Raw genomic sequence first — 27,442 nt, 5'->3', positions numbered from 1 at the left:
AGAAAGGTTGCAGCTCCTGGGACTCCCCTGGCGGTCCAGTGGTTAAGACTCCGCGCTTCCATTACAGGGGGCGTGGGTTCCATCCCTGGTTGGGGAACTAAGATCCCGCATGCCGTGTGGTGTGGCCAGGGATCGAACCCAGGCCCCCTGCATTGGGAGCATGGAGTCTTAGCCACTGGACCACCAGGGAAGTCCTGAAAATGTATGATTTTATAACAAAAATAAATTAATAAATTTGACTCAAGGAGAGGTAGAAAGCTTCCATAGACCAATAACTGAAATTAGAAAAATTGTTTAAAAGTTGCTATTTTTAAAAGGACCAGGCATTCACGATTTTATAGCTGAATTCTCTCTAATTCTTCAATCAGAATTGTTCATTATATTCCAGAAGATTTTTTTTTAAGGTAAGATGCTTAATTCATTTCCCAAAGGTAGCATTTATTTGTTTAACGTAACTCGCAGAGTACTTACTGTGTGCCAGGCACTGTTTTAAATGCTTCATAAGGATTAACTAATCCTCACTGCAGTCTTATGAAGCTATTACAGAGAAGAAAACCAAATCACGGAAATCTTGAGTAACTTGTCCAAGGTCATGTAACTAGTACATGTTTTAGCTGGGATTTAAATTTATTTATTTTTTATTTTTGGCTGTGTTGGGTCTTTTTTGCGGTGCGCAGGCTTTATCTGGTTGCGGCGAGCCGGGGCTACTCTTCATTGCGGTGTGCGGGCTTCTCACTGCAGTGGCTTCTCTTGTTGTGGAGCACGGGCTCTAGGCGCATGGGCTTCAGTAGTTGTGGCACGTGGGCTCAGTAGTTGTGGCACGCGGGCTCAGTAGTTATGGCTCATGGGCTCTAGAGCGCAGGCTCAGTAGCTGTGGCGCGTGGGCTTACTTGCTTCACAGCATGTGGGATCTTCCCGGACCAGGGATCGAACCCGTGTCCCCTACATTGGCAGGCAGATTCTTAACCACTGCGCCACCAGGGAAGCCCTTAGCTGGGATTTAAACCAGACAGTTTGGCTCCAGTGCCTGAGCTCTGAACTCTTACCTACTACTGTGCTTTGTTATCTTTAAACCAAAACTCAAAGAAGATATCCTCAGTGGCTTTCTGAGTTGTATGGAGTACAGCTCTGGCGAGGCCTAAACTCTGACTTCCCCTAGTGGCTGCTAACAAGGATAGGCAGGAGGGGGGAAATAAGTTCTGTGGAGTTGTGATCAAATTTCAAAACAAGGGAGGAGAGAGCTGGCAGATAAATTCCCTCTTCATTCCCCTCTCCAATGGATTCTTCCAAATTCTGGTGTTTGTTCTGTCCAGAGACCTATTATATGCTGGAGAACTAGCTGGGTTCTTCGTGAAACACAGCCGAGCTTAGTGATACACCATTCATCTTTTTTTGCTTCACTTTGCTTCGCCCTCACTCAGACCACTGATATCACATCTCCAAACAAAGAAATAGCACTTAAGTTTCACCTCTAACTCTACTTTTTAGGAAACCAGGCTGCAGTAGAATTTGAAGACAAAATTCGTAAAACAAGAAATGAATATGGCAAATAAACATATAAAAAGTGCTCTGATTCATAAGCAGTTAGGGTAATACGTACTAAACCATAGTGAGTTATAACTGTTTTGTACATTAATTTGACAAAAAATTGAAAAGATGAGTAATATCTAATGCTGATGAGATATGGGGAAATATGCTGTCGTATGAGGGCCGGATGGTGGGGAAATGAAATACTGCATACATCTAGAAAGTGATCTGGTAGAGTTTATTAAAATATTAAGTGTACACAGTCTTTGAGGCCAGCAATCTTTTCAACATATACATTAGTTCATATGTTTATGCATTCAAAGACATTTCTTGCCGTATTTTTGCAATAGTAAAAAATAGGAGACAAGCAGAATAAAGTCGATTTAATGGGGGATACTTGAATAAAATATGGCATATCCATATTTTGGAGTGTGTTTTGTCCTGGAAAGATAGTTCTGATATATTACAAATGAAAAGAGCAAGTTGTAGAATAATATCTATAGTGTGATCCTATTTTGTACAGCAAAACAAACCAAAAAAACCATATATGTTTGCATAAGGGTTTTCTTTAGAAAAAAAAAAAAGATGTGGAAGGATACCACAGACCTTTAACAAACACTGATTCCTTCAAAGGATTGAGACAGGGTGGAGATAATTACTAACCTCTTCCTTATATATACTGTATTGTTTGATCTATTACTGTGAGCATTAAAAACAGGTGTGATGAGAACCCAGCAGCTTTCCCTAAAATCAGGTTCCAGGCAAGGCTAATGATTCCTTTTCAACATTGATTCCTTCTCATGATTCCTTTTCAACATTGTACTAGAAGTTCTAGCTATTGCATAAGACAAAAAAAATGGAAATAAAAGGTATACTGATTGGGAAGGAAGAAATAAGACTATCTTGTTTGCAGAGATCATGATCATCTATGTAGAAAATCTAAAAGAATTGATTTTTAAAAAACTCGTGGAACTTATAAGCAGTTATATTGAGGTTTCAGGATTCAAGGTTAATATACAAAAATCAGTCGTTTCTTGTATATCGGCAATGAACAAGTAGAAATTGAAATTAAAAACACAACACCATTTACATTAGCACCCCAAAAGATGAATTAGTTTATTGTAAATCTAACAAAATATGTACAAGATCTATATGAGGAAAACTATGAAACTCTGGTGAACGAAATCGAAGAACTAAACAAATAGATATTCCATGTTCATAGATAGGAACACTCAATACTGTCAGGATTTCAATTCTTCCCAATTTGATCTATAGATTCATTGCAATCCCACCATACAACCCACCAATCCTTGGTATTTACCCAAAGGAGTTGAAAAATTATGTTCACACAAAAACGCTCACACAGATGTTTATAGCAGCTTTATCTACAATTGTCAAAACTTGGAAGCAACCAAGATGTCCTTTAGTAGATGAATGGATTAGTAAACTGTGGTACATCCTGTCAATGGAATATTATTCAGTGCTAAAAAGAAATGAGCAATCAAGCCATGCAAAGACATGGAGGAAACTTAAATGCATATTAGTAAATAAACGAAAACCATCTGAAAAGGCTGCCTAGTGTATGATTCCAACTCTATGGCAATCTGGAAAAGGCAAAACTTTGGAGATGGTGAATAGATCAGTAGTGCCAGGGCTTAAGCGGGAGAGAAAGATGAATAGGCAGAGCACAGAGGATCTTTAGGGCAGTGAAAATACTCTGTATTATACTCTAATTGTGGATATATGTCATTTTACATTTGTCAAAATCCACAGAATTTATAACACCAAGAGTGAAGCCTAGTGTAAACTGTGGGTTTCGGGTGATAATGATGTGTCAGTGTAGGTCATCAATTATAACAAATGTAGCACTCTGCCGTGGGATGTTGATAAAGAGGGAGACTGCATGTGTGAGGACAGAGGCTTTATGAAAAATCTCTGTACTTTCCTCTCAATCTTGCTGTGAATCTAAAAATGCTCTTAAAAAATAAAAATTAGGATGATAGATATGTAGACAGCTGAATATAAAGAAGGGAGGGTAGAGAGATGGATAAAATAATTTAAAATGTGTATATCTTTGATTGGTCAATCCCAACAAGATAATCTAAGCTTCAGCCAAACTTTTACATTATATTGTTTGTAAGTTTAGTAGATAAAATCTTTTATAAAGTCAATTTGGTAATATCTATCAAATTTAAATGGTCATATCCTCTGGTCCAGCAATTCTACTTCTAGAACTTTATTTTATTGAAATACTGCTAGAAATATAAAGAGATACAGTACATTTTATGTGATTATATTTATACACAACTCATTTTTAATTAAGATAATTGACATATAACATTATATTAGTTTCAAGTATACAACATAATGATTCAATATTTGTATATATGGCAAAATGATCACCACAAGCCTGTTTAACATTCATCACCACACACAGTTACACATTTTTTTTCTTGTGATGAGAACTTTTAAGATCTACTCTCTTAGCAACTTTCAAATATACAATGCAGTATTTTTAATTATAGTCGCCATATTGTACATATCTCAGGATTTATTTTGTAACTGGAAGTTTGTACCTTTTGATCACCTTCACCCCTTTTGATCATCCCACCCTGCCCTGCCCCTGGCAACCACCAGTCTGTCCTCTGTATCCGTGAGTTCAGTTTTCTTTGGGGTGTTTTGTTTTGTTTTGTTAACGATTCCACATGTAAGCAAGATCATATGGTATTTATCTTTCTCTGTCTGCCGTATTTCACTTAGCATAATGCCCTCAAGGTCCATCCATGTTGTCACCGATGGCAAGAAGTTTTTTTTATGGCTGAATAATATTCCATTGTAGTTATAGATCACATTTTCTCTATCCATTTATCCATCTATGGACACTTAGGTTGCTTCCATGTCTTGGCTATTTGTAAATAATGCTGCAATGAATGTGGGAGTATATATATGTTTTCAGGTCAGTATTTTTGTTTTCTTTGGTTAAATACCCTGAGGAATAGCTGGATCATATGGTAGTTCTATTTTTAACTTTTTGAGGACCCTCCATACTGTTTTCCATCGTGGCTGCACCCGTTTACACTCCTACCAACAATACAGAAGGGTTCCCTTTTCTCCACATGCTTGTCAACACTTGTTGTCTTTTATCATTTTGATAATGGCCATTCTAACAGGTGTGAGGTGATATCTCATTATGGTTTTGAATTACATTTCCCACATGATTAGTGATGTTGAGCACTTTTTCATCTACCTGTTGGCCATCTGTATGTCTTCTTTGGAAAAATTTCTGTTCAGATCCTCTGCCCAGTTTTAAACCATATTATTTGTGGTTTTTTTATTGATTTGTTTGAGTTCTTTATATATTTTGGATATAACCTATTATCAGATATATGATTTGCAAATATCTTCTCTCATCAGTAGGTCACTTTTTTGTTTTGTTGATGGTTTCCTTTGCTGTGCAGATTTTCAGTTTGATGTAGTTCCACTTGTTTAATTTTGTTCGTGTTGCCTTTGCTTTTGGTATCCTATCCAAAAAATCATCACCAAGACCAATGTCAAGGAACTTACCACCTATGTTTTCTTCTAGGTGTCTTATGGTCAGGTCTCATGTTCAAGTCTTCAATCCATTTTAAGTTAATTTTTTATATGGTATAAGATAGTGGTCCAGTTTCATTGTTTTGCATGTGACTGTACAGTTTTCCCAACAGTTTATTGAAGAGACTCTCCTTTCCCCATTGTATATTCTTGGTTTCTTTGTCATAAATTGATTGACCCTGTGATACGTTTTTTCTAACATCTTTATTGCAGTATAATTGCTTTACATTGTTGTGTTAGTTTCTGCTGTATAACAAAGTGAATCAGCTATATGCATACGTATATCCCCATATCCCCTCCCTCTTGCATCTCCCTCCCACCCTCCTTATCCCATCCCTCTAGGTGGTCGCAAAGCACCGAGCTGATCTCCCTGTGCTATGTAGCTGCTTCCCACTAGCTATCTGTTTTACATTTGGTACTGTATATATGTCACTGCTACTCTCTCACTTCCTCCCAGTTTACCCTTCCCCCTCCCCATGTCCTCAAGTCCATTCTCTACATGTGTGTCTTTATTCTTGTCCCCTAGGTTCATCAGAACCTTTTTTTTTTTAGATTCCATATATATGTGTTAGCATACAGTATTTGTTTTTCTCTTTCTGACTTACTTCACTCTGTATGACAGACTCTAGGTCCATCCACCTCACCACAAATAATTCAATTCCGTTTCTTTTTATGGCTGAATAATATTCCATTGTATATATGTACCACATCTTCTTTATCCATTCATCTGTCAGTGGACACTTAGGTTGCTTCCATGTCCTGGCTATTGTAAATAGTGCTGCAATGAGCATTGTGGTACATGACTCTTTTTGAATTATGGTTTTCTCAGGGTATATGCCCAGTAGCGGGATTGCTAAGTCATATGGTAGTTCTATTTTTAGTTTTTAAAGGAACCTCCATACTGTTCTCCATAGTGGCTGTATCAATTTACATTCCCACCAACAGTGCAAGAGGGTTCCCTTTTCTCCACACCCTCTCCAGCATTTATTGTTTGTAGATTTTTTGATGATGGCCATTCTTACCAGTGTAAGGTGATACCTCATTGTAGTTTTGATTTGCATTTCTCTAATGATTAGTGATGTTGAGCATCTTTTCATGTGTTCGTTGGCAATCTGTTTATCTTCTTTGGAGAAGTGTCTATTTAGGTCTTCTGCTCATTTTTGGTTTGGGTTGTTTGTTTGATATTGAGCTGCATGAGCTGCTTGTATATTTTGGAGATTAATCCTTTGTCAGTTGCTTTGTTTGCAAATATTTTCTCCCATTCTGAGGGTTGTCTTCTCATCTTTTTTATGGTTTCCTTTGCTGTGCAAAAGCTTTTAAGTTCCATTAGGTCCCATTTGTTTATTTTTATTTTTATTTCCATTTCTCTAGGAGGTGGGTCAAAAATGATCTTGCTGTGATTTATATAATAGAGTGTTCTGCCTATGTTTTCCTCTAAGAGTTTTATAGTGTCTGGCCTTACATTTAGGTCTTTAATCCATTTTGAGTTTATTTTTGTGTATGATGTTACATGTTACATTCTTTTACAAGTAGCTCTCCAGTTTTCCCAACACCACTTATTGAAGAGGCTGTCTTTTCTCCATTGTATACTCTTCCCTCCTTTTTCAAAGATAAGGTGACCATATGTGTGTGGGTTTATCTCTGAGCTTTCTATTCTGTTCTGTTGATCTATATTTCTGTTTTTGTGCCAGTACCATACTGTCTTGATTACTGTAGCTTTGTAGTATAGTCTGAAGTCAGGGAGCCTGATTCCTCCAGCTCCATTTTTCTTTCTCAAGATTGCTTTGGCTATTTGGGGTCTTTTGTGTTTCCATACAAATTGTACAAGTTTTTGTTCTAGTTGTGTGAAAAATGCCATTGGCAGTTTGATAGGGATTGCATTGAATCTGTAGATTGCTTTGGGTAATTTAGTCATTTTCACAGTGTTGATTTTTCCAATCCAAGAACATGGTATATCTCTCCATCTGTTTGTATCATCTTTAATTTCTTTCATCAGTGTTGTATAGTTTTCTGCATACAGGTTTTTGTCTCCTTAGGTGGGTTTATACCTAGGTATTTTATTCTTTTTGTTGCAGTGGTAAATGGGAGTGTTTCTTTAATTTCTCTTTCAGACTTTTCATCATTAGTGTGTAGGAATGCAAGAGATTTCTGTGCATTAATTTTGTATCCTGCTACTCTACCAAATTCATTGATTAGCTCTAGTAGCTTTCTGGTAGCATCTTTAGGATTCTGTATGAATAGTATCATGTCATCTGCAAACAGTGACAACTTTACTTCTTCTTTTCCAATTTGGATTCCTTTTTCTTTTCTGATTGCTGTGGCTAAAACTTCCAAAACTGTGTTGAATAATAGCGGTGAGAGTAGGCAACTTTGTCTTGTTCCTGATCTTAGAGGAAATGGTTTCAGTTTTTCACCATTGAGAATGATGTTGGCTGTGGGTTCATATGATATTTTTTTAATAAGGAAAACTGGAAGCAGTGTAAACATTTGTCAGTAGAAGGACATTAAAAACATCCTATGCAGGGCTTTCCTGGTGGCACAGTGGTTGAGAGTCCGCCTGCCAATGCAGGGGACGCAGGTTTGTGCCCTGGTCTGGGAACATCCCACATGCTGCGGAGTGGCTAGGCCCGTGAGCCATGGCCACTGAGCCTGCGCGTCCGGAGCCTGTGCTCTGCAACGGGAGAGACCACAACAGTGAGAGGCCCGCGTACCGAAAAAAAAAAAAAATCCTATGCAGTCATTAAAAAGATTGAAGTTGCTAAGTATGTACTCACATGGAATGATGTGCATGATTTGTTACCAGAAAAAAGTATTGTTAAATGATATTAATATTTTGTTTTATTATTCCAATTATACTTTCCATAATAATTATCTCTGAGAAATGGTATCATAAGAGACTGTTTAGTATTTATCAGTCTTACAATTTCTAGAATAGCATATTGTTTCTTTGATCAAAAAAGTAATAATGAAAAAGAATGCTGGCAATTTCCCATGCTTTCTCCATGATTATGTATCTATTTTCATAGGAAAAACAAATGAACAAAAAATTAAGTTTACCTATGCAGTGAACTGGTAATTGTATTGTGTATGTGTATGTTAACCTTAAGCACAGATCTACAAGTTGTTTATTTAATACCCTGCCTGTTTCCAAAAGGAATGAATGTACCTTTTCCCCAAGCTAAAGAACCAGTTCAGTATATTCAAAATAGCCTATGCACTAGATGAACTCAGTAAACACTTGCTCAAATAACAATCGTCTTTAAGAAATTTGTTTTGTGTGTTTGTTAGGAAATTTGGGGCACTCTAAAGTATGGGGCCCAGGGTTGAGCTACTCTTGCTGGGGATTAAGGGTGGTACTGAACCGTTGCTCAGACACATGCGTGACTTCTTACCCACACTGTAAGCTCCTTATGGGAAAACAACTTGACTTCTTTAAAAATTAGTCTTCTCTCTTCAGTTGTGAGTCTAGCTCTTCAGAAACAAGAAATGAATATAGTGCCGCTCCTTGTAGGAATAATGATACGAAGTTTTAAAAGTGACAAGTTGAATAATGTTATTACTGAGACAATCATGGTGAAGAAAACCCATTTGTAGATAAGCTTCTTAAGGAGGGCTGGGACGGAAAAGCAGACACCCAGAGGAGCTTTGTTACCGTGTTCATTCTCTCGCGTCACCTTGTGCATTATTTAACTTTGTGGCATCTATCACAAAAACAGTATAATTATTTACTTCTGAAAAATCACACAAACTATATGAACTCAATAAATACCCAGATTGCAAGTCGCGAGTCTGTGTGTCTGTCCTCCCACCACCTTTCTTGAAGTCATCAAGGAGAAATTCTGGAAGCCTCCAAATGTTTTGAAAAGACTCATTGTTCTGTTTTTAAGTTCAGATAAAGCCATCAATTTATTACACTTCACAGCTCTCCTTATATTTGACAGCCTACTGTTTAAGATTATACGGGCATTTTGCATTTGAAAGAAGGTAAGGGACTCAAAACCTGGCTGGGGCTTGGTTGGCTTCTACATATAGGTCATTGTATGTGCTTAGGTGAAGCATGCAAACATACTCACACACAAAATCACCTCCTATGTGTCCTCACAAAGAGTACACACAGTGTGTTATATAGAAACTGATATTTTTGAGTACATTTGATAGCCAAACTAACCTCGTCAGATTGGGAGATACCTTTTACATGTCCATTTTTTCACTATTTGTTGACTACCTACTGTACCAAAGCACTGTGCCGGGTGCCGTAGGGATATAGGGATGAGTAAGATGCAGCCCTGAGAAGCTTGTTGTACCAGGAAATAAGCTACTGTTATTAGAAACAGAATCTTTAAAATAACTCATTTATTTCCCTAGTAGAGGGTTGCCCTCCGTTTGCTCACTGGCCAGAGCCTTGCAAAATTTCAGTTGTGGCACCACAGAGAGAAAAGTAATTTGAATTGGATTTACCTTCAAAATTGACCAGGATCAAGACTTTGAACTTGATCCAGTTTTCTTCTCATGTATACTTGAAAAAAAAAAAAGTCAACTTCAGAGTTATAAGGTAAAAACTATGATAATTGCATTGGATTGTAATTATGATTGTTACTTTTAAAGAGGTACAGAAAATGCTGAGTTGATTGGCAAAATATTCATGTAAGATATAATTCTGTGATGATGTTTGCTTCATACAATCCGGTTTTACCAAAACATATTTATCCACTTACAGAATTTCTTTTTGCTTAATATTTTGCTTCTCTTTTGCAGGAGTTTCTTCTATCAGAAGATTATAACAAGATGACTCCTGTGAAAAACTATCAAGGTAGGAACGAGAGCAGTGTTTTCATTGTCTTAGACCGTGAAATGTTTCTCAGTGGCTTCCACTGCCACAAGAGAGGACTTAACTTTACAGCAGTCAGCGGGAACAAAACAGCAACCCTTTGTGGTGAATATTATCCCCATTTTTGAATTAAGAAGCAGAGGCCCAAAGAGATTGGGCGTGTGGTCTTATAGCTGGTAAAGTGTGAAACCAGACCAGGTCTGTGTGACTCCAGAACGTACAGCCTTTGTCCTTTGTCTGCCTGCTCCGCCCCACTGCCTGGAAACCCTGTGGCAGACTTGGAGAGCGGGATCCAGGGTTGGCTTTCCATGGAGCTCATTTCATTTTTCGGTAAATATTTTAAAAGGCTGAAAGTGTTCATATTGTCTAAGGGAAGGAATTCAGGTTTTATTGTGTCTTCAACATTGGCAGTGTACTGTAAGCCCTTTATATAGTATAGATCAGGAGCAATTTTCACTGATGATTTTTTTCATCCAGGCCAATGTCAGGGGTCAGAACATTAGAGGTAGACGTCATTTCACTTAGACGTCATTTCTTCCAAATCTCGTGACCTCATTCATGATCATCCAGCCTCTCCTCTGATACCCTCCAAAGACATAGCAGCCCCTCCTGATTTTGGAAAATTCTAAGCATTGCGTTCTTTATTTCTAGATTTTGAGCCAAAATTCATTTCCCTATGGATTTATTCTTTAAGTTTTTTTCACATATCACTTATCCAGTATTTATTGAGTACCTATTGTGTCCCAATAACTGAGAATTATAATAGTGAACAAGACATGCATAGTATCTATGCATCCCCTGTGAAAATAGATGCAAAAACATGTACACAAAATTTCAGCAGATCAAATTCAGCAATATATAAAAAGGTAAGTATGTCACAACCAAGTGAGGTTTATTCCCAAAAGAAATGAAAGCAGGGACAGATATTTTTATACCCTTATGTATAGCAGCATTATTCACAATAGCCAAAAAGTGGAAACAACCTAAATGTTCATGTATGAATGAATGGATAAACAAAATGTAGTGTATCAATACAGTGAATTCTTATTTGGCCATAAAAAGGGAATGAAGTACTGATACCTGCTACAATGTGGATGAATCTTGAAAACATGCTAAGTGAAAGAAACTAGACACAAAAAAACATACATTGTATGATTACAGTTATATGAAATGTCAAGAATAGGAGAATCCGTAGAGACAGAAAGTAAATTAGTGGTGACCCAGGGATGGGGAAGGGGGAGTGGAGGGTATGGGTTTCTTTTTGAGGTGATGGAACTTTCTGGAAATAGTACATTTTCTATGATGATTGCACAACATTGTGAATATACTAAAGATCAGTGAATTATACCCTCTTAACGTGGTTTAAATGGTGAATTTTATATTATGTGAACTTTATCTCAATTAACATTTTTTAAAAGGTCAGTGATACCAAAACCAGACAAAGACATTACAAGAAAGGAAAACTACAACCCAATATCTCTCATGAGCTTAGATGTAAAAATCTTCAAAAAAATACTAGCAAATCCAACAATGCATGAAAAGAATTATACACGATGACCAAGTGGGGTTTATTCCAGATATGCAAAGCTGGTTCAACTTTTGAAAATCAGTGTAACCCATCACATCAAAAGACTAAAGAAGAAAAATCATATGATCATATTAATTGATGCAGAAGAAACATTTGATAAAATCTGACACCCATTCATGATAAAAACTCTCAGCAAATTACAAATAGAGGGGAACTTCCTCAACTTGAGAGAGAAACGTCTATAAAAAACTATAGCTGGGCTTCCCTGGTGGCGCAGTGGTTGAGAGTCCGCCTGCCGATGCAGGGGACGCGGGTTCGTGCCCCGGTCCAGGAGGATCCCACATGCCGTGGAGCGGCTAGGCCTGTGAGCCATGGCCACAGGGCCTGTGCTCCGCAACGGGAGAGGCGACAGCAGTGAGAGGCCCGAGTACCACAAAACAAAAAAAACAAAAACAAACAAAAAAAACTATAGCTAACATCATACAGTTGACCCTTGAATAATGCAGTGGTAAAGGGTACCAACCCTCCCCACAGTGGATAATCCATGTATAATTTATATCGGGCCTCTGTATCCGCAGTTCCTCCGTATCGCGGTTCCTCTGTGTCACGGTTCCTCCACATCCGCGGATTCAACCAACCTTGGATCATGTAGTACTGTAGTATTTATTGTTGAAAAACATCTGCGTATAAGTGGACCCACGCGGTTCAAATGTGCATTGTTCAAGAGTCAACTGTACTTAATTGTGAGAAACTGGATGCTTCCTCCGTAAGATCAAGGTCATGGCTCCTATTTAAGTACAGCCAGGCTTCAAGCCCAGGTTCCTGAAGCTTAACAATACGTATGTATCTTCAAAGGGTTTCTTTTCGAATAAGAGAATTCTGTCACCTTATGTGACAGAATTATGTGCTTTGAGTTTTAGGGTTTGTTTTTTGTTTGTTTTTGTCTTTTCAGTAGTCATAGGCAGCCTGACAGAGAAAGAGAACCAACTTTGGCAGAGAGACTAGGGTTTTAATTCTAGCCTCATCACTCATTGATTATGTAGCTTTGAGCAAGTCACGTAACATTTTTGAGCCTCTGTCTCCTCCTCTGGCAGCTCAGAGGGCTGTAAACCCCCTTATCTTCTGGGCTACTGTCAACCCCTTGGACTTACAAAGTAACAGAAAGATCAAAGGCCCCTTCGTGAGAAAAGGGAGCGAAGTGCTGGGGACCACTTTCTGCCTGCAATAGACGTGGGTACAGTTGAAAGTGAACCATTAGAGAGTTCGCTTTTATTCCACCATTGGTGGAACTTAAATTGGGCATTTGATGACACAGACATGACAAGATCTTCAGAAGTTTCTCCAGGAAGTCCCACCTTTTAGTTTAAGACAACGTTTTGATCTTGATGGTGGCCGATTCTCTGAAAGGCAGATACTGTGTAGAGATGTTAACAGTATTATTGTTTCTATACCCCTTCTCAATCCCTTTAGATTCTCCAAGCGCCAAATATCGGATTTTAAAACATCAGGCATTTGGTGAAATGTCTGTCCCGGAGGTATTCACTATGGTTCGGACTGTATTGTTTGTTAGCCAGTCTAGAAGCGCCATCTTGGCAAGGCTGGGTTGTGTCTGTAAAAGGAGGAAAACACCCAGCTTTGCAGAGTCATTACAATGACTAAGTGAGACAGTATCCTTAAGTACCTGGCACTTGTTAAGACACTCAGAGATTGGCAGTGATGCTGTTATTGCTGATAGAGCTGCATTGATCCATCCATGTCCAGTCCTATTTTCATGATCCAAACGGGAAGCTGGTGGCTTCTCTGTCACCTCGTCACACACAGGATGAGTCTCCTCTCACCCACCAGGCTGCCAGCTCCTGGGCACAGAGCCCAGTGGGTCCAAGTTCTGGGATATCAATCTTTGTTTATTCCAGTCAGCTCTGTTCAGTGGCCGTGGACCCCCTATACCTCTCCCCCTGGAATTGTGTAAGAGGAAGAAAGCGAATATTTTACGGATTTTATTTGGTAATTGAGAAGCCATGAGATTGGCCAAACTACTCAACTCGATCGTGCCTCGGTTTGCCCATGTGTAAAATAGGGAGATGGAGTAGATGACATGAGTAGTTCTTCTAACTCTGAAATTGTGTGATGCAGTACTTCCGTGATGGTGTTGTCCTTGTATATAAGCAACCCTGGGAAATTTGCTCTCATTATCTCATTATGTATGCTTTGACGTTAAGGGATATTTCATTCTTTTTTATACGGCACTTGGGAATAATTCTGCCCTCCTCTCCAAGCTCCAAACATTTGATTTCTCACAGAAAATTCATCTAGAACTTTGTTGTGGATTTAAAAGCAAGCCTTCATCAAAAGGAGAACAGTAATGCTCTTTGCTTTTTTTAAAGCTTAAATAAACAGACACCAGTGAGTTTATTAGCAGAACGTTGTTCCTAATGTGTTTTGTAGTCACACTGACCTGCCTTTCTCTAGTCCAGCAGTTCTAACCTGTCTGAGAGAGGTGGTCCAGGCCCTTTGGGTGTTAGGAAAATTTTCTTTCTTTTTTAAAAAATTAATTAATTAATTATTTTTTTGGCCACGCCACGTGGCGTGTGGGATCTTAATTCCCCAACCAGGGATCAAACCCACATCCCCTGCGTTGGAAGCATGGAATCTTAACCACTGGACTGCCAGGGAAGTGGTTGGGGAAAATTTTCTTACGGAAACGCGGATGTGGTCTTCTCCAGGGGCATGCCTGTCCCCATGATGAGAACCACTGTTCTAGCCCTTGTTTGTAACGATTATCTACTGTTCAGCTTACTCTGGGGTGGGGAGGAGAGAATGATGCACCTCTGTGGACCATGCTTTACCAGCCTCTTTTAGGATGCTTTATGGGTTGTTTTCTTGTCTCTTGGCTTTTAGCGCATCAGAGCAGAGTGACGATGATCCTGTTTGTCCTGGAGCTGGAGTGGGTGCTGAGCACGGGACAGGACAAGCAATTTGCCTGGCACTGCTCTGAGAGTGGGCAACGCCTGGGAGGTTATCGCACCAGTGCTGTGGCCTCAGGCCTGCAGTATCCTTTGCTGGACAAAATCCCTTGGTGGGAACTTAGCTGTTGACTTCTTTCTTTCATGAACATTTTGGGTATGTGCAGCTTGAAAGTTTCTTGTTTTATTTGCTAGTTGCCCTACTGATTAAGATGCTTATAAACTGGACTTCCCTGGTGGTGCAGTGGTTGGGAGTTCGCCTGCCGATGCAGGGGACACGGGTCCCACATGCCGCGGGAGGATCCCACATGCCGCGGAACAGCTAGGCCCGTGAGCCATGGCCGCTGAGCCTGAGCATCCGGAGCCTGTGCTCTGCAACAGGAGAGGCCATGGCAGTGAGAGGCCCGCATACCGCAAGAAAAAAAAAAGTGCTTATAAACTTTCCTAACACATAAATCATCAAGGGTCCTCATGTAGGTGGAGTAAAGTAAGTTCACCTGAAATAAGTTACTGCCGAGCAGGTTGTGGGTCTGCTGTGATACAAAGTCTGACATCTAGACAGTACACAGCCCGGATTTGTGAGCCTCAGCTGTCAGAAAGAATCATGGAACATGGAGATAAAACCGTCACTGAAATAGTCTTTTATTTTTGAACAGAAATAATTTACGCATAGGTGTTAAGGTTGGAAACATTCCCATTTTGGTGCCTGGCAGAAGAACCACAGGATTCCTATTCATTTTAAGAATATTTATTGAGAGGCCACCATGCCGGGACCAGAGCAGGCTGACTGGTATCTACACAGTAATGCTACGCAGTCTTCGTTCCAGGTACCAGACTTTTCCAGGATATGTAGAACAATATTAACTCTTATCTCTCAAGTCTCCAGGGTCCATGTGCTCAGTGTGAACACCTGCCAATGCTGGGTAATCCTCACATCCAGCCCCCTGGGCTCCAGTGAACACAGGCCTGACAAGTGAGAAGCCTGCACTGGTGATGCTACCACTCTGAGGAGTAAAGGACCCTGAGTTTCTTCTTTAAAAAGCGTAGAATCTCTCCACCTTCTGACAGATGAGGAAATAGTTATAAACAGATCACTTGTCTGCAAAAACAGGATGAAACAGTAAGACTTGCTTTCAGATTTTCATCTAGTATTTATATGCCTGTTCAGTGATTTGCAGCCACCTGACAAAGGATTGCACCTTGCTGTTTCCTTGCAGACATGTGGCAGTAGTTGTGTGTGTGTGTGTGTGTGTGTGTGTGTGTGTGTGTTTAGGCTAATGTCACTCTTATTTTCCAACTGGAAGGGCAAGATGAAGAAACTGAGAATGGCCATATGGAAGGCTGTAAAAGTGGCATGTTACCAAGAAGACCAGAAGCAAGGGCGACAAGGAATGGAAATCAAGATCACTTATCGGGCTTCCCTGGTGGCACAGCGGTTGAGGGTCCGCCTGCCGATGCAGGGGACACGGGTTCGTGCCCCAGTCCGGGAAGATCCCGCATGCCGCAGAGCGGCTGGGTCCGTGAGCCATGGCCGCTGAGCCTGCGCGTCCGGAGCCTGTGCTCTGCAACGCAAGAGGCCACAACAGTGAGAGGCCCGCGTACCGCAAAAAAAAAAAAGATCAACTTATCTTTGAGAGGGTGCTTAAAGAAAGAAACTCCAAAGTTTACTTTCTAAAAGCCAGTTCAGACAAGCATAATGCTTGAATTGAAATACATGAACTCTCCTGCCAATGGATTCATGATTTCTTGTAGTGTTAGTATTGGATCTCCCTTAGAGATCATCCATCCAATTTCTCATTTACAGGTGAGCCAGCTGAAGCCCAGAGAGGGTCACATGCCTTATCTGCAGCCACCCAGCTGGTATGTAGGAAAATCACCACCAGGACCCAGGTCTTCTGCCTTGGACTGCTGGTTTTTCCCATTATACTGCATTATCCCTCTGAGAACAGAACTAATGGCATCAATATAATTTGTTCTTAACATGCTGGCTTCTATATCACTAGCCACGCCTAGTGAGGTATCTTCTGTATCACCTAACCAAACTAAGGAGTATAGAAAAAAATACAGATCTTGCCCTTAAGAAGTTTACTTTTTAAACGACCTGAAAATGAAAACAAAAAACAAAAAACCCCACAAGTACCCAGAATTAAACTTGTCCTGACTCTTATAGTCTTTGACTCCTCTCCTCCGGCATCTCCAAAAGTCATCTTCATTTTTCACCTCTTCTTTGCCATGTGGTTTACCAAGCAGAAAACAAACATGTGATTGGCTCTCAGAAACTTGTGTGTGCAGTGAAAGCCTCAGGCTTCCTTCCCCAGTGCCAATGACCCTCCAGTCCGACCTTGCTATTAAGGTGGAAGGCAGCTGCAATACTGCAGACAGAGAGGCCCTTCCAGAAGACTCCCTCACCTCTGCCAGCTCTGCCTCCTTAGCTCCAGTTCTGGAACCACAGTGCCAGCCCTTGCACCCGGGGGCATCTGTCTGCCTGGTATTTTCCCAGTGCCGCACGCTCGTGCATAACAGCACTGCTTCTGCAGCCGAGACCCACGCAACTTTCCCAAGGCTGCAGGGTTTTTCCTGGGAGCTGCCTGATGCATAGATTGTTAACGGGCAACCCATACAGCGTTGGGGTTCATGTTAAAATTCAGCTTTTAAACATGCGTTTTTCATGGGAACCCTCCTCCATCACCTCACCCCTCCTCTTCGTTCTGCCACCTTCTGTACTTACCGGTTTTTGGTCTTTTTGGTTCTTCAGTTTTTTAGTGGTAAAGAAAGGAAGAAGATCTGTTAAAATAACATAAAATGTTCAGAATAATATTATGACCCCTATTTCTCCTCATAGTGGGCACTGGTGGTGTACATAAGAGTTTTCTACAGACGGATTGATTCTCTCCCATCTGCACCTCAAATAGTCAAGCCAACAAGTGATAGAATAAGTCAGATTGACATCACCCTTTTTCCTCTTCTTTCAGGCCTCTTAGCAGAGAAGTAAATAAACAATGAAAGTAACCAAAATTCAAGTAGAGAAATAAAGGATGACAGAGACTGACTAGTTCACAAGTTGAATTATCAATTTCGGAATCACCTCAAAATCTTTGTTGCTTTAAGTGAACTAATATTCACTTAACTGTTTAAGTGAATATTAAGTGAACTATCACGTTAACAACAACAAGAAGAAGAAAGTGAAGGTGAGGAAAAAGAAGAAAATCTCTTACCTTTGCGGTCCCTGAGAGTTTACATAGTACTTCTACATAATGTTACTTTGTTCACTATCAAAACATAAAGACCTAATTCTCAATTTTCACGTGTAGAAAAGCCTCAGAGAGGCTCAAAGAGATTAAGAATAAGAAACCTTTTCAAGGTCGCGTGACTGTTAACTGGCAGAACCAGGATTAGAACTAGGGTATTAAAATCTTTGCACTAGCCCTCTGCACAACTAGATATAGCAGAACGGAGGTATTTCCCAAAGGTCCCATGGCAGGCTGATGTAGGAAGTAGAACTGTTTTCCTTCCCCCACTTCAATTGCTGGTCTTTATTTTTGTGAATACTTTACCTAGCCACACCTTTCAGTCTGTCATTTGACCAAGTTTTGGTCACATTTTTCATGCTTCCACAAAACTAATTCAAGTACTCTTCATTTTAAGAACTTATTCCTGTTGGAGATATTTCCAAGATGTCACCCTATATAGTCAAATGCCTTTCCACCAAGCGTTCCCTTCTATCTATTCCTATTTGTGGAAAGAGTACTGAAAAGCTATTAAGATTATCCTGATTTCCATATTTCCTCATATCATACTAAATGCCAATCACTCTGGCTTTGAGCATTATTATAAACTCTTAGGGTTTTGTTTTTTAATAATATATTCAGTATATTTCAGTAAATTGCGCCCCCCCTTTTTTTGATGCTCATATTGTCCCATCTTTGGCCAGTAAGAGCCACATCATGTTGGCTCCTATGTCTTTTTGATACAGCCCCACTAGCCTTTGATAGCATCTTTGCCTTTTGACACGACATGTCTTAAGCTCATCTGGTACCTTCCTGTCCCAGTCCTGGAACTGGCCATTTCTCTTAGGAATAGTATTCAGAGATAGCTAGCAAATATATGTATGTGTATTTAAAAAAAGAAAATAAATGATTAGTTCACATAATATTTCTAATTCAAATTTAACATTATAGCATACTTCTTTTTTTTTTTTTTTTTTTTTTTGCGGTACGCGGGCCTCTCACTGCTGTGGCCTCTCCCGTTGCAGAGCACAGGCTCCGGATGCGCAGGCTCAGCGGCCATGGCTCACGGGCCCAGCCGCACCGCGGCGTGTGGGATCTTCCTGGACCAGGGCACGAACCCGTGTGCCCTGCATCGGCAGGCGGACTCTCAACCGCTGTGCCACCAGGGAAGCCCCTTTACGTCATTTCTGTACTTGATTCTTTTGGACTAAAAACCTTTGTTCCTAAACATCAGCATAATTCTTTATTTGCTTTATCCCATGGTATATTTAAGTTGTTTGAAATAGTAATAGCAATATTATAATAGCAAGACTACTGAATAAGATTTTAGATTCTTTTTTTGCAGCTTTCTTTGTCCTGAGAATATATTCTACCAAGAATGTATAGTCAAAATGCTGTGTTTTAAAGTCACTTGAAATAATTCTTTTAACTCTGTGGTTATATCAGCAAGTTGACAGTAGGTTTATTCACTTTACTTTGTTGTCGATTTAGGGGATTTAAAAAAATGTATAAGTATTTTTCACATGTACATAATTACAAGATTCCATAATGGAAACAATGTAATGAGAGAGAAGTCTCACTACCACCCCTTTCCCGTCAGCTTGTTTCTCACTTTTCCATTGGCAGCCATTTTTGATCAATCTTGATTTATCAAAGTGCTTCCTTTTGTAAATATAAGCACACACACACACTTATATTTATGTTTCCCTCTTTCTTACGCGAAGGTAGTGTAGCATATAAGCTTCCATAAACCTTGGTTTTCCCCCACACACACTTAATAATATATCCTGGAGGGACTTCCCTGGTGGTCCAGGGGTTAGGACTCCGTGCTTCCAGTGCAGGGGTGCAGGTTCGATCCCTGGTTGGGGATCTAAGATCACACATGTCGTGGGGTGCAGCCAAAATTTTTTTAAAATAATAATAAATATAAAGTTAACAGAAGGCTATTAAGGCTGTAACATCTAAGTCTCTATTTAAAAAAAATATATATATATATAAAATAATATATCCTGGAAATTACTCCATGTCAAATTTCCCAGCTGTGTAGTATTCTTTTGCATGGATGTATCATAGTTAATAAGTCCTCTTTTGATGGACTTTTGGGTTGTTTTCAAACTTTAGCTCTTACTGTAATACGGAGTGAATAGCTTCAGGCATGTGTCAATTCACATTTCGGCCATTGTGCCTCTGGGGTAGATCTCTACAAGTACGATTGCTAGGCATTACCAACCAGGGAAGCTCACTAGAGACTCAGGGCCTTGGGTAGTTACTGGAGACTGACTGGTCACACAGGCACCCTCTTCCTGCATGTACCAAAATTCCGGACTCCCATAAGGAGGACTTCCCTGGTGTCCAGTGCTTAAGACTCTGTGCTTCCACTGCAGGGGGCACGGTTTCGATCCCTGATCAGGGAACTAAGATCCCACATGCCGCGTGGAGTGACCAAAAGAAAAAAAAAAAAACCAGACTGGCAGAAGGAAAGCAGGTGTTTAGCATACACCATATTATTTGTACAGTTAAGGCACAGTCAGCCACTTTTGTCTGTTAACGGTGGGAACCCTCCTGAAATCCAAGTTCCCAGATGCCATGCCAATCTTGTAACAGCAGCCTTTCAAAGGATAGCCTGCTAGGTTAATTTTTTTTTTCTTTTTTTTTTTTTGCGGTACGCGGGCCTCTTTTTTTTTTTTGAGGTACGCGGGCCTCTCACTGCTGTGGCCTCTCCCGTTGCGGAGCACAGGCTCCGGACGCGCAGGCTCAGCGGCCATGGCTCACGGGCCTAGCCGCTTCGCGGCATGTGGGATCTTCCCGGACCGGGGCACGAACCCGCGTCCCCTGCATCGGCAGGCGGACTCTCAACCACTGCGCCACCAGGGAAGCCCTTTTTTTTTCTTTTGCAAAGCACCATTGTCATTTCTTGAACCATCCATTCATGTATCTTGCCTGTTTTTTATTAGGTTCGTAATCTTCTGGATTGCTCTTTTTATATTAGTATTCGGGCCTTTTGTGACATCAGTTGCAAATATTTTTTCCAATTTGTCTTGTGCTTTGCTTATGGCATTTGTTTGTTGTTTGTGTATTTGAGTCATAGCTTTTTCCACTCCAAGGTTATAAAGGAACTCTCCCATCTAGAACTTCTATTTTTCATTTTTTTACATTGGAGTTCTTCCTGGTATAAAGTGAAGTACAAATCCTGTTTTATTTTCCCAAATGACTGGTTCAGTTTGTGCCAACTTTTCTTTTCGCCTTTCTTTTCCTTATTCATTTGAAAAGCCACCTTTATCGGATATGTACTAAATTTCTGCATGCTTTGGGGCCTATTTCTAGACTTTCTTTTCTGTTCCATTGGTCTGTTTGTCTAAGCACCACACTTTGAACTAAAGAGACTTTATAACATGTTTTAATATCTGGTAGGGCTAACCTCCCCCATCACAGTACCATATTACTCTTATTTTCAGAATATTCCTGGCTCTTCTTGCTAATTGACTTTTCTATGTGAACTTTAGAATGAACATACCTAACTGTAGGAAAAAACCCCACATGTTGCTACTTTTATAGGGATTATATTAAATTCATAAATTCATGTTGTGAAAATGGACATGTTTATCATGTGAGTCTTACCGTCCAGTAAGTAATGTCTTTCATTTTGTTATGTCCACTTTTTGTGTCTTTCAGCATTATATTCAAGTTCTCCTCCCGTGAGATTTGCGCATTTCTTTGACATTTATATTTTTTCTGGTGTGTGTGTGGAGAGAGGGGGGTAAACCATCCACTCACTTTTGAGAAACGATCCTTAATGCTTACATGATAGATTTGATGTTGAAACCCGGCATGTGTTCATTGGTGACCACTCAGGCCAAGTAACCATCCTCAAACTGGAGCAAGAAAACTGCACCCTGGTCACGACATTCAGAGGACATACAGGTGGGATTGAAAGCAGACCCTCCATGTGCTGCTCTCACAGTGACCTTTCGCCCGCTGCATGTTCTGATGTTCACAAGATGTGGTGTGCAAGTGACGAGGTACAATCCGGGCTTGTGCAAAGATACACGTGATGCGTGTGACTGATTTCAGAATGGTTCAGTAAGAATGGTTCAGTAAGATACATTGTCAGAAATTTTCTCCATCAGTCAAACAAAAGAGCAAACAGTCTATTTCAAAAATGGTGGTGATGTGGTTCTTTGTCATGCTACGCTGGAGAAAGCCCTTGTTTGCATATGTTAATGAGACATTGTTTGAGGCTGTGTGGCAACTGCACAAACAGTTGGACAGAAGGACAGCTGCCTCGGTCTGTCCTTGCCATCCTTGGAGCGAGAAAATGGTATGCAAGACAGACTCCTACTTCCAAGACAAATGAAATGAAAAATAGATTTGTCGTGGGTAGCTAGCCTACATAAAAAGGTACAAGTTCCTCTTTAATTTTCCTTCCTCTGGGGCTCTTTTCAAGGCCCCCTTTATGTTACTGGTCTGCTCAAGGTCATTTAAGCAAGGTGACAGACTGTATCCACACTTAACCTTTGAAAGACTTGAGTAAATGATGATGACTAATTTTTTACTAGTATTTTTAACATGTGATGTTGACCCTGGAGAATGAATAACTGCCTGTTTTCCTGGTTCTTAATGGGCTTTTGTGTCTTCTGCAGTTTACCAGCCCATGATTCAGTATAGAACAAGGTTAATATTTGAGTTTAGACGTCATATAAGAACAAAAGTAGGTGAATGAGGATGTAAAATGGGATAGTATCTAGCTCATAAGGGAGTTCCTAAAGGGAAAAAGAGCAATGCAATAAAGAGAAAATTGAATCCAGGGGAAAGATTCATAAAAGATCATCTTAATTATCTACACCTGAGGCAGGAAGAGCACATAGAAATCTCCCCTGTGGATAGAACCCAGGTCTTTCCTGATTGGATTTCTCTTTTTAGCCACCTACACTCTGACCAAGCCTGGCCTGGTGGGGACCTGAAACTATCTCAGGTCAGGACTGTTTCACTGCTGAGTTCAGTCTCCCAATCCTTGGCTTCCCTAAGCCCTTAACTCCACCTGCACTTGTTCTTGCCCTTGTTGAGGAGTCCTTCCCTTGATCCCTCACTGCCCAGCATCTCTGCCCCATCTTCCCTTCCTCTCCATCGCTTCAGCCACACGTTTCCCTGCATTCTTAGTTCAGGCCCCCTTGTTGGTAAATTTCACCTGTGGTTCAGAGTATCCACGTCTCTTCTGCGCACTCAGCCGCGGAGTCTGCACTCGGGTTTGGGGTCACAGCACGAGCCTCAGCTCATCGTCCCCAGTGCAGAGTCGTCATTCCAGTCCAGGCTCAGGAGTTGCCTCACAGCCCCTCACGTAACCCGGCTCTAAGTCCTTCGTACACAGTATGCTCCTTCTCTCAGTCCCTCAGCAGCTTTTTCAGACCTTCCCCGCTCTCCCTAGGCCTCCTTCAAAGAAAAACAGAGGTTATCAAATACAAGCTTTTTAAAAATGTTTATTTCTTGGCCACCCCATCTTCCCTCCCCAAGAAGCAAGCTTTTCCTTCGCTTTCTCCTCATCGCTCGCCCTCCTGCCTCGTGCTGTCCTTGGCCCCAGACTCATCCTCCTGGGGGTCTCCACATGGAAAGTTAATTTTTTGGTCTCCCTTTGGACCAACTCTTCTCAAGTTTCTAACATGCTGAGTTCCTTGCCTCTGTTAAAAACAAACAAAACCCCTCTGATCCCATCTTATTTTCTTCACAGCAGTGCCACTTTTTTCCTTTGTTTTTCAATTGCAGTAAAATGTACACAACCTAAAATCGATGCTTTTGTCCATTTTTGTGTTCAATTCAGTGGCATTATGTACATTCACATTGTTGTGCACTGATCACCACCATCCATCTCCAGAACATTCTTCATCTTGCAGAACAGAAACTCTGTGATGTAACCCCCTCCCCCCAGCCCCTGGCAACCACCATTCTGCTTTCTGTCTCTGTGCACTGCATATGAGGGGAATTGTGCAGTATTTGCTGTTCTGTGACCGGGTTATTTCACCTAGATTAATACCTTCACGTTGTCGCAGTTAGCAACGCGTCTTAAAAAAGTTATCATTTTCCCAGCCGTTTCGCATTCTTCCCTCCCGTTGGCTTTCCCGCCACCTGCAATTTGGCTCGTCTCTATCACTCCTCTCACACTGCTCTCCCCGAGGTGGCCAGTGGCCTGCTGGTAGCTAAATCCAGTGGACATGTGTTTTTGGTGTTTTTTTTTTTTTTTTTTTTTTTTTTTTTTGCGGTACGCGGGCCTCTCACTGTTGTGGCCTCTCCCGTTGCAGAGCGCAGGCTCAGCGGCCATGGCTCACGGGCCCAGCCGCTCCGCGGCACGAACCCGCGTCCCCTGCATCGGCCGGCGGACTCTCAAGCACAGCGCCACCAGGGAAGCCCGGACATGTTTTAAACTCTGTCCTGTTTAACCTCGTGGTAGCGTTTTACATTGTGGCCATTCCTTCCTGCTGTGACTGCCCTCGATTGGCTTCTATAACACATTTCCTCCCACATTGAAGTCTCTGACTGCTCTTTCTCCTCTCCTTTGGGGTCGTCTTGGTGGGTTCTGCCTGGGACCCTTGTCTCTTCACCTCCTGGGCTCTCCCTGGTTGACCTCGGCCACTACTCCCAGTCACAGAAAGAAAAGGCATAGGGCTTCCCTGTGAGCCACAACTACTGAGCCTGCGCGTCTGGAGCCTGTGCTCCGCAACAAGAGAGGCCCGCGCACCGCGATGAAGAGGGGCCCCCGCTTGCCACGCTAGAGAAAGCCCTCGCACAGAAATGAAGACCCAACACAGCCGTAAATAAATAAATAAATAAATAAATAAATTTAAAATCATATGGGCTTCTAAGAAGACCTCTGCTAAAAAAATAAATAAATAAAAAAGGCATAGTCATTGTTCTCGAATTCCTCACAGCCCAGTGAGCGAGACAGAAGCTAAACAGTAATTATAGTGCCTGAGGGCCGGGGTGTGTGGAGGAGCGTCTGGGGCATGGGAGCAGCAACCAAGGGGATGGGCGTGGGAGTTGGTCAGGGAGGGTCTCCCCCCGGGGGGTGGGGGGGGAAGATATGACTTTGACCTAAGATTGTGGCGGAGGAGTAAGTGTTGAGTTCATGAAAGAGAAGTAGGGAGAGCAGGGCAGGCAGAACAAACCAGCGTAATCCAAGGCCTGGGGATTTGCAAAAAGCGTGGCTCTCTTGGGAGCGCCTAGTTACTCTTTTTGGCTGGAACACTGAGTATGGGGGTGGTGGGTGTCAGCCAGAAAGGAAGTGAGAGTCAGTTCAGATCACTGAGAGCATTATCCTGACATCAGGGGAAAACGGTGAAAGAGTTTTAAGCAAAAAGTTAACCTGATCGGATTTAAAAGATTGCTCTGGTAGTAGAGTAGAGAGTGTGATGGCAGAGCTAGTAGGAAACTGTCCCTCGCAGAGTGGCTGTGGTGATGGGAGAGCGGGGAGTGGATAGACGTGCGGTAAAATTTTAGAGGCCGTGACAGGCTGGAGAGTTCCCAGATTTGGTTGAGGCAGAGGTGGCTTTCAGCTTGACTTTCTGGCTCCTTAGAAGTCGGGCGTTGCCCAGAGCACCGATAGGAATTCCCCGAGTTCTGTACTGCTGCCTCTGGGTCAGGAAAGGGATAAGTAGCTGCTTCTTACTGCTGTGAGGTGAAAAGGTGGCCCAAGGAGTTCATGTCTTCCGGATTCGTTCCAATATAAAATACTACCCGATATTGTATCTTATCTTTCTGAAAGAATGTAAAATATTTTCACATGATTTCATCATGAAATATCTTTGAGGAAGACAGGACGTAGCCCAGGAAGGTTGTTATCTAACACGAAGGCAAATAAATGTAGCAGGTCACCTATCTAATTTGTTATTATTCCTAGACAGTAGTATCTACCCATCTCCAGTCTGGCTACAGCACAGGTCATTCATTTAAAGCTAAAACAAGGGCATCTGAGAGATTCCACGATGATGCAAACATTGTTGAGCTCTTCCTATGCAGTAAGTCCATCTGGGCCCTGGGAGGTCCCAAACTCAGCCGGACACAATTCTGGAGAAAGGGGCTGTGAATGGAGAGTTAGTTTTAACCTCCTGACTCCCTTACCCCCCAAACAAAGACCTTAAGATGAACCTAGATCCATTAAAGAGTGATCTTGGGGATCTAATTACTCCAGATCCAAACTCAACAGCAGACAAGTCTTCAGTATGTGTATGGAGTCAGCCATTCACCCATCACTCTCTTTTACAGTACAGAAGGTCATATAAAAATGTGAGTTAGTGATGGAATCTGCCTAATAGCCATACCCAGAGGCCAAAACATGGCACTTACTAATCCATGGGGATTTAGAAAACTAATTTTATGTTCTTATGCTCCCTCTGCTGGTTTTATTTCTGGAGCTAAATGCCAAATATCATAGTTCTTTGATATTTCTGCAGAAATTAGAATATATTTCTGCCAAAATGTCACACGCTGATTTGAACAAAGGGGGAAAATATCAGATTTTGGCCACTGGAAACTACTAGTATCAATAAAATCTTTTTTTTTTTCTTCTAAGAATTTTTTTGGTTAGTATGAACATATTGGAAATAGGAGGGCTTGAATGTGAACCGCCCAAAGCATACTACTTAACGGAAAATTAAATACAGACTTGTTCATTGACTGTTAGGAGAACTATTGAAAGTAACAGTGTAGTTATAATAAAAATAACTAAAACAAGGACAGGTACAGTTTAGTGCAAATATGTAAGTTCAGATCATTAAGCTGAAAGCTTAATTTTTGTTTACAGTAGAGGCTTTCACATCTAATAGATGTGGATTTTCATCTAGAGTCCGTCAGGTCATTGGCTCTCCATGTGATGAGTGGTGCCGCTCATCGGTGAATGAAATCAGCCTAGTCCTTGCCCTGGTTCAAATCCCGCTCATGGAATTAAAGCAATAATTGGAAATATTATGCGTGTAACAAGTGTTGTGAAGCCCCGAGGCCACGCATGGGCTTCTTTGGGAACAGTTAACAAGAGGGCTTCTTGTCCACAGAGTTAAAGGGGGGCTTCTAAGAAAGTGATGTTTAAACAACACCTTAAGAAGACTGAGGAGTTTACCCAGGTGGTGGGAACATTCCAGACCCAGGAGGTAGGAAGCAGGTTTGAAGCCTGCAATGGGTAAGTGTGAATGGAGTCCAGTGGCCTGTGTGGAGAGCCAGGGGTGAGGGATACAAGTTGACGTCCCAGGCAACGTGAAGAACTTCGGATGGACATTGTTCTCAGGCAGTGGGAAGCCAGCGGTGGAGTTGAGGCAGGGTGGTAACGTGCTTTCCGTTGTAACGAATCGTGGTAGCAGCGGGTGGTGGATTGAGTGGGGATGAGGCTGGATGTGAAGAGGCCTTTTAGAAGGAAGCTACTGCCGGAGTCCCTGGAAAAGGGGACTCCTGTCTGGACCGGGAGAGCAGCAGCGGGTGTGGAGAGTAGAGGAGGGGTTCAGGGTCTGTTTAGGAGACGAGTCAGCAGTGCTTGATGATTGGTTGAAGCAGGAGTGGCTTCCATGTTTCTGTCTGGAACATTTGGGTGGATGGTGATGCCATTTACTGAAAATGGGAACGGCAGGAGTAACAGCAGGTTTGCGAGAGAATGTCGTGGTGCTTTAAACTCAACATGACCAAGAGGCCCCCTTGAGGAGGTGGCAAGGAGTCAGCTGGATGTCCCGCTGTGGGTCTCAGGAGGAGGGTGTAGCCTAGAGGCGGAGCACATTTACCTTTCCAGAAACACTCATCACTTCAACCT

General features: G+C 41.5%; 1 protein-coding gene across 1 annotated transcript in view; it reads left to right on the top strand.

The window, feature by feature from the left end:
* WDFY2 (WD repeat and FYVE domain containing 2) overlaps positions 1-27,442 on the top strand; it is a 171,840-nt gene that overhangs the window by 113,666 nt on the left and 30,732 nt on the right. The window contains exons 4-6 of the mRNA XM_065896046.1: positions 9,874-9,928; positions 14,373-14,523; positions 21,473-21,585. Coding sequence (XP_065752118.1) covers positions 9,874-9,928; positions 14,373-14,523; positions 21,473-21,585 — 319 coding nt within the window. The remainder of the gene's footprint in view (positions 1-9,873; positions 9,929-14,372; positions 14,524-21,472; positions 21,586-27,442) is intronic.

The sequence above is a fragment of the Phocoena phocoena genome, chromosome 18 (assembly GCF_963924675.1).
Source record: "Phocoena phocoena chromosome 18, mPhoPho1.1, whole genome shotgun sequence".
Classification (NCBI taxonomy): Eukaryota; Metazoa; Chordata; class Mammalia; order Artiodactyla; family Phocoenidae; genus Phocoena; species Phocoena phocoena.
The sequence above is the reverse complement of the archived record's forward strand: the minus strand, read 5'-3'. Positions and strand labels throughout refer to the sequence as shown.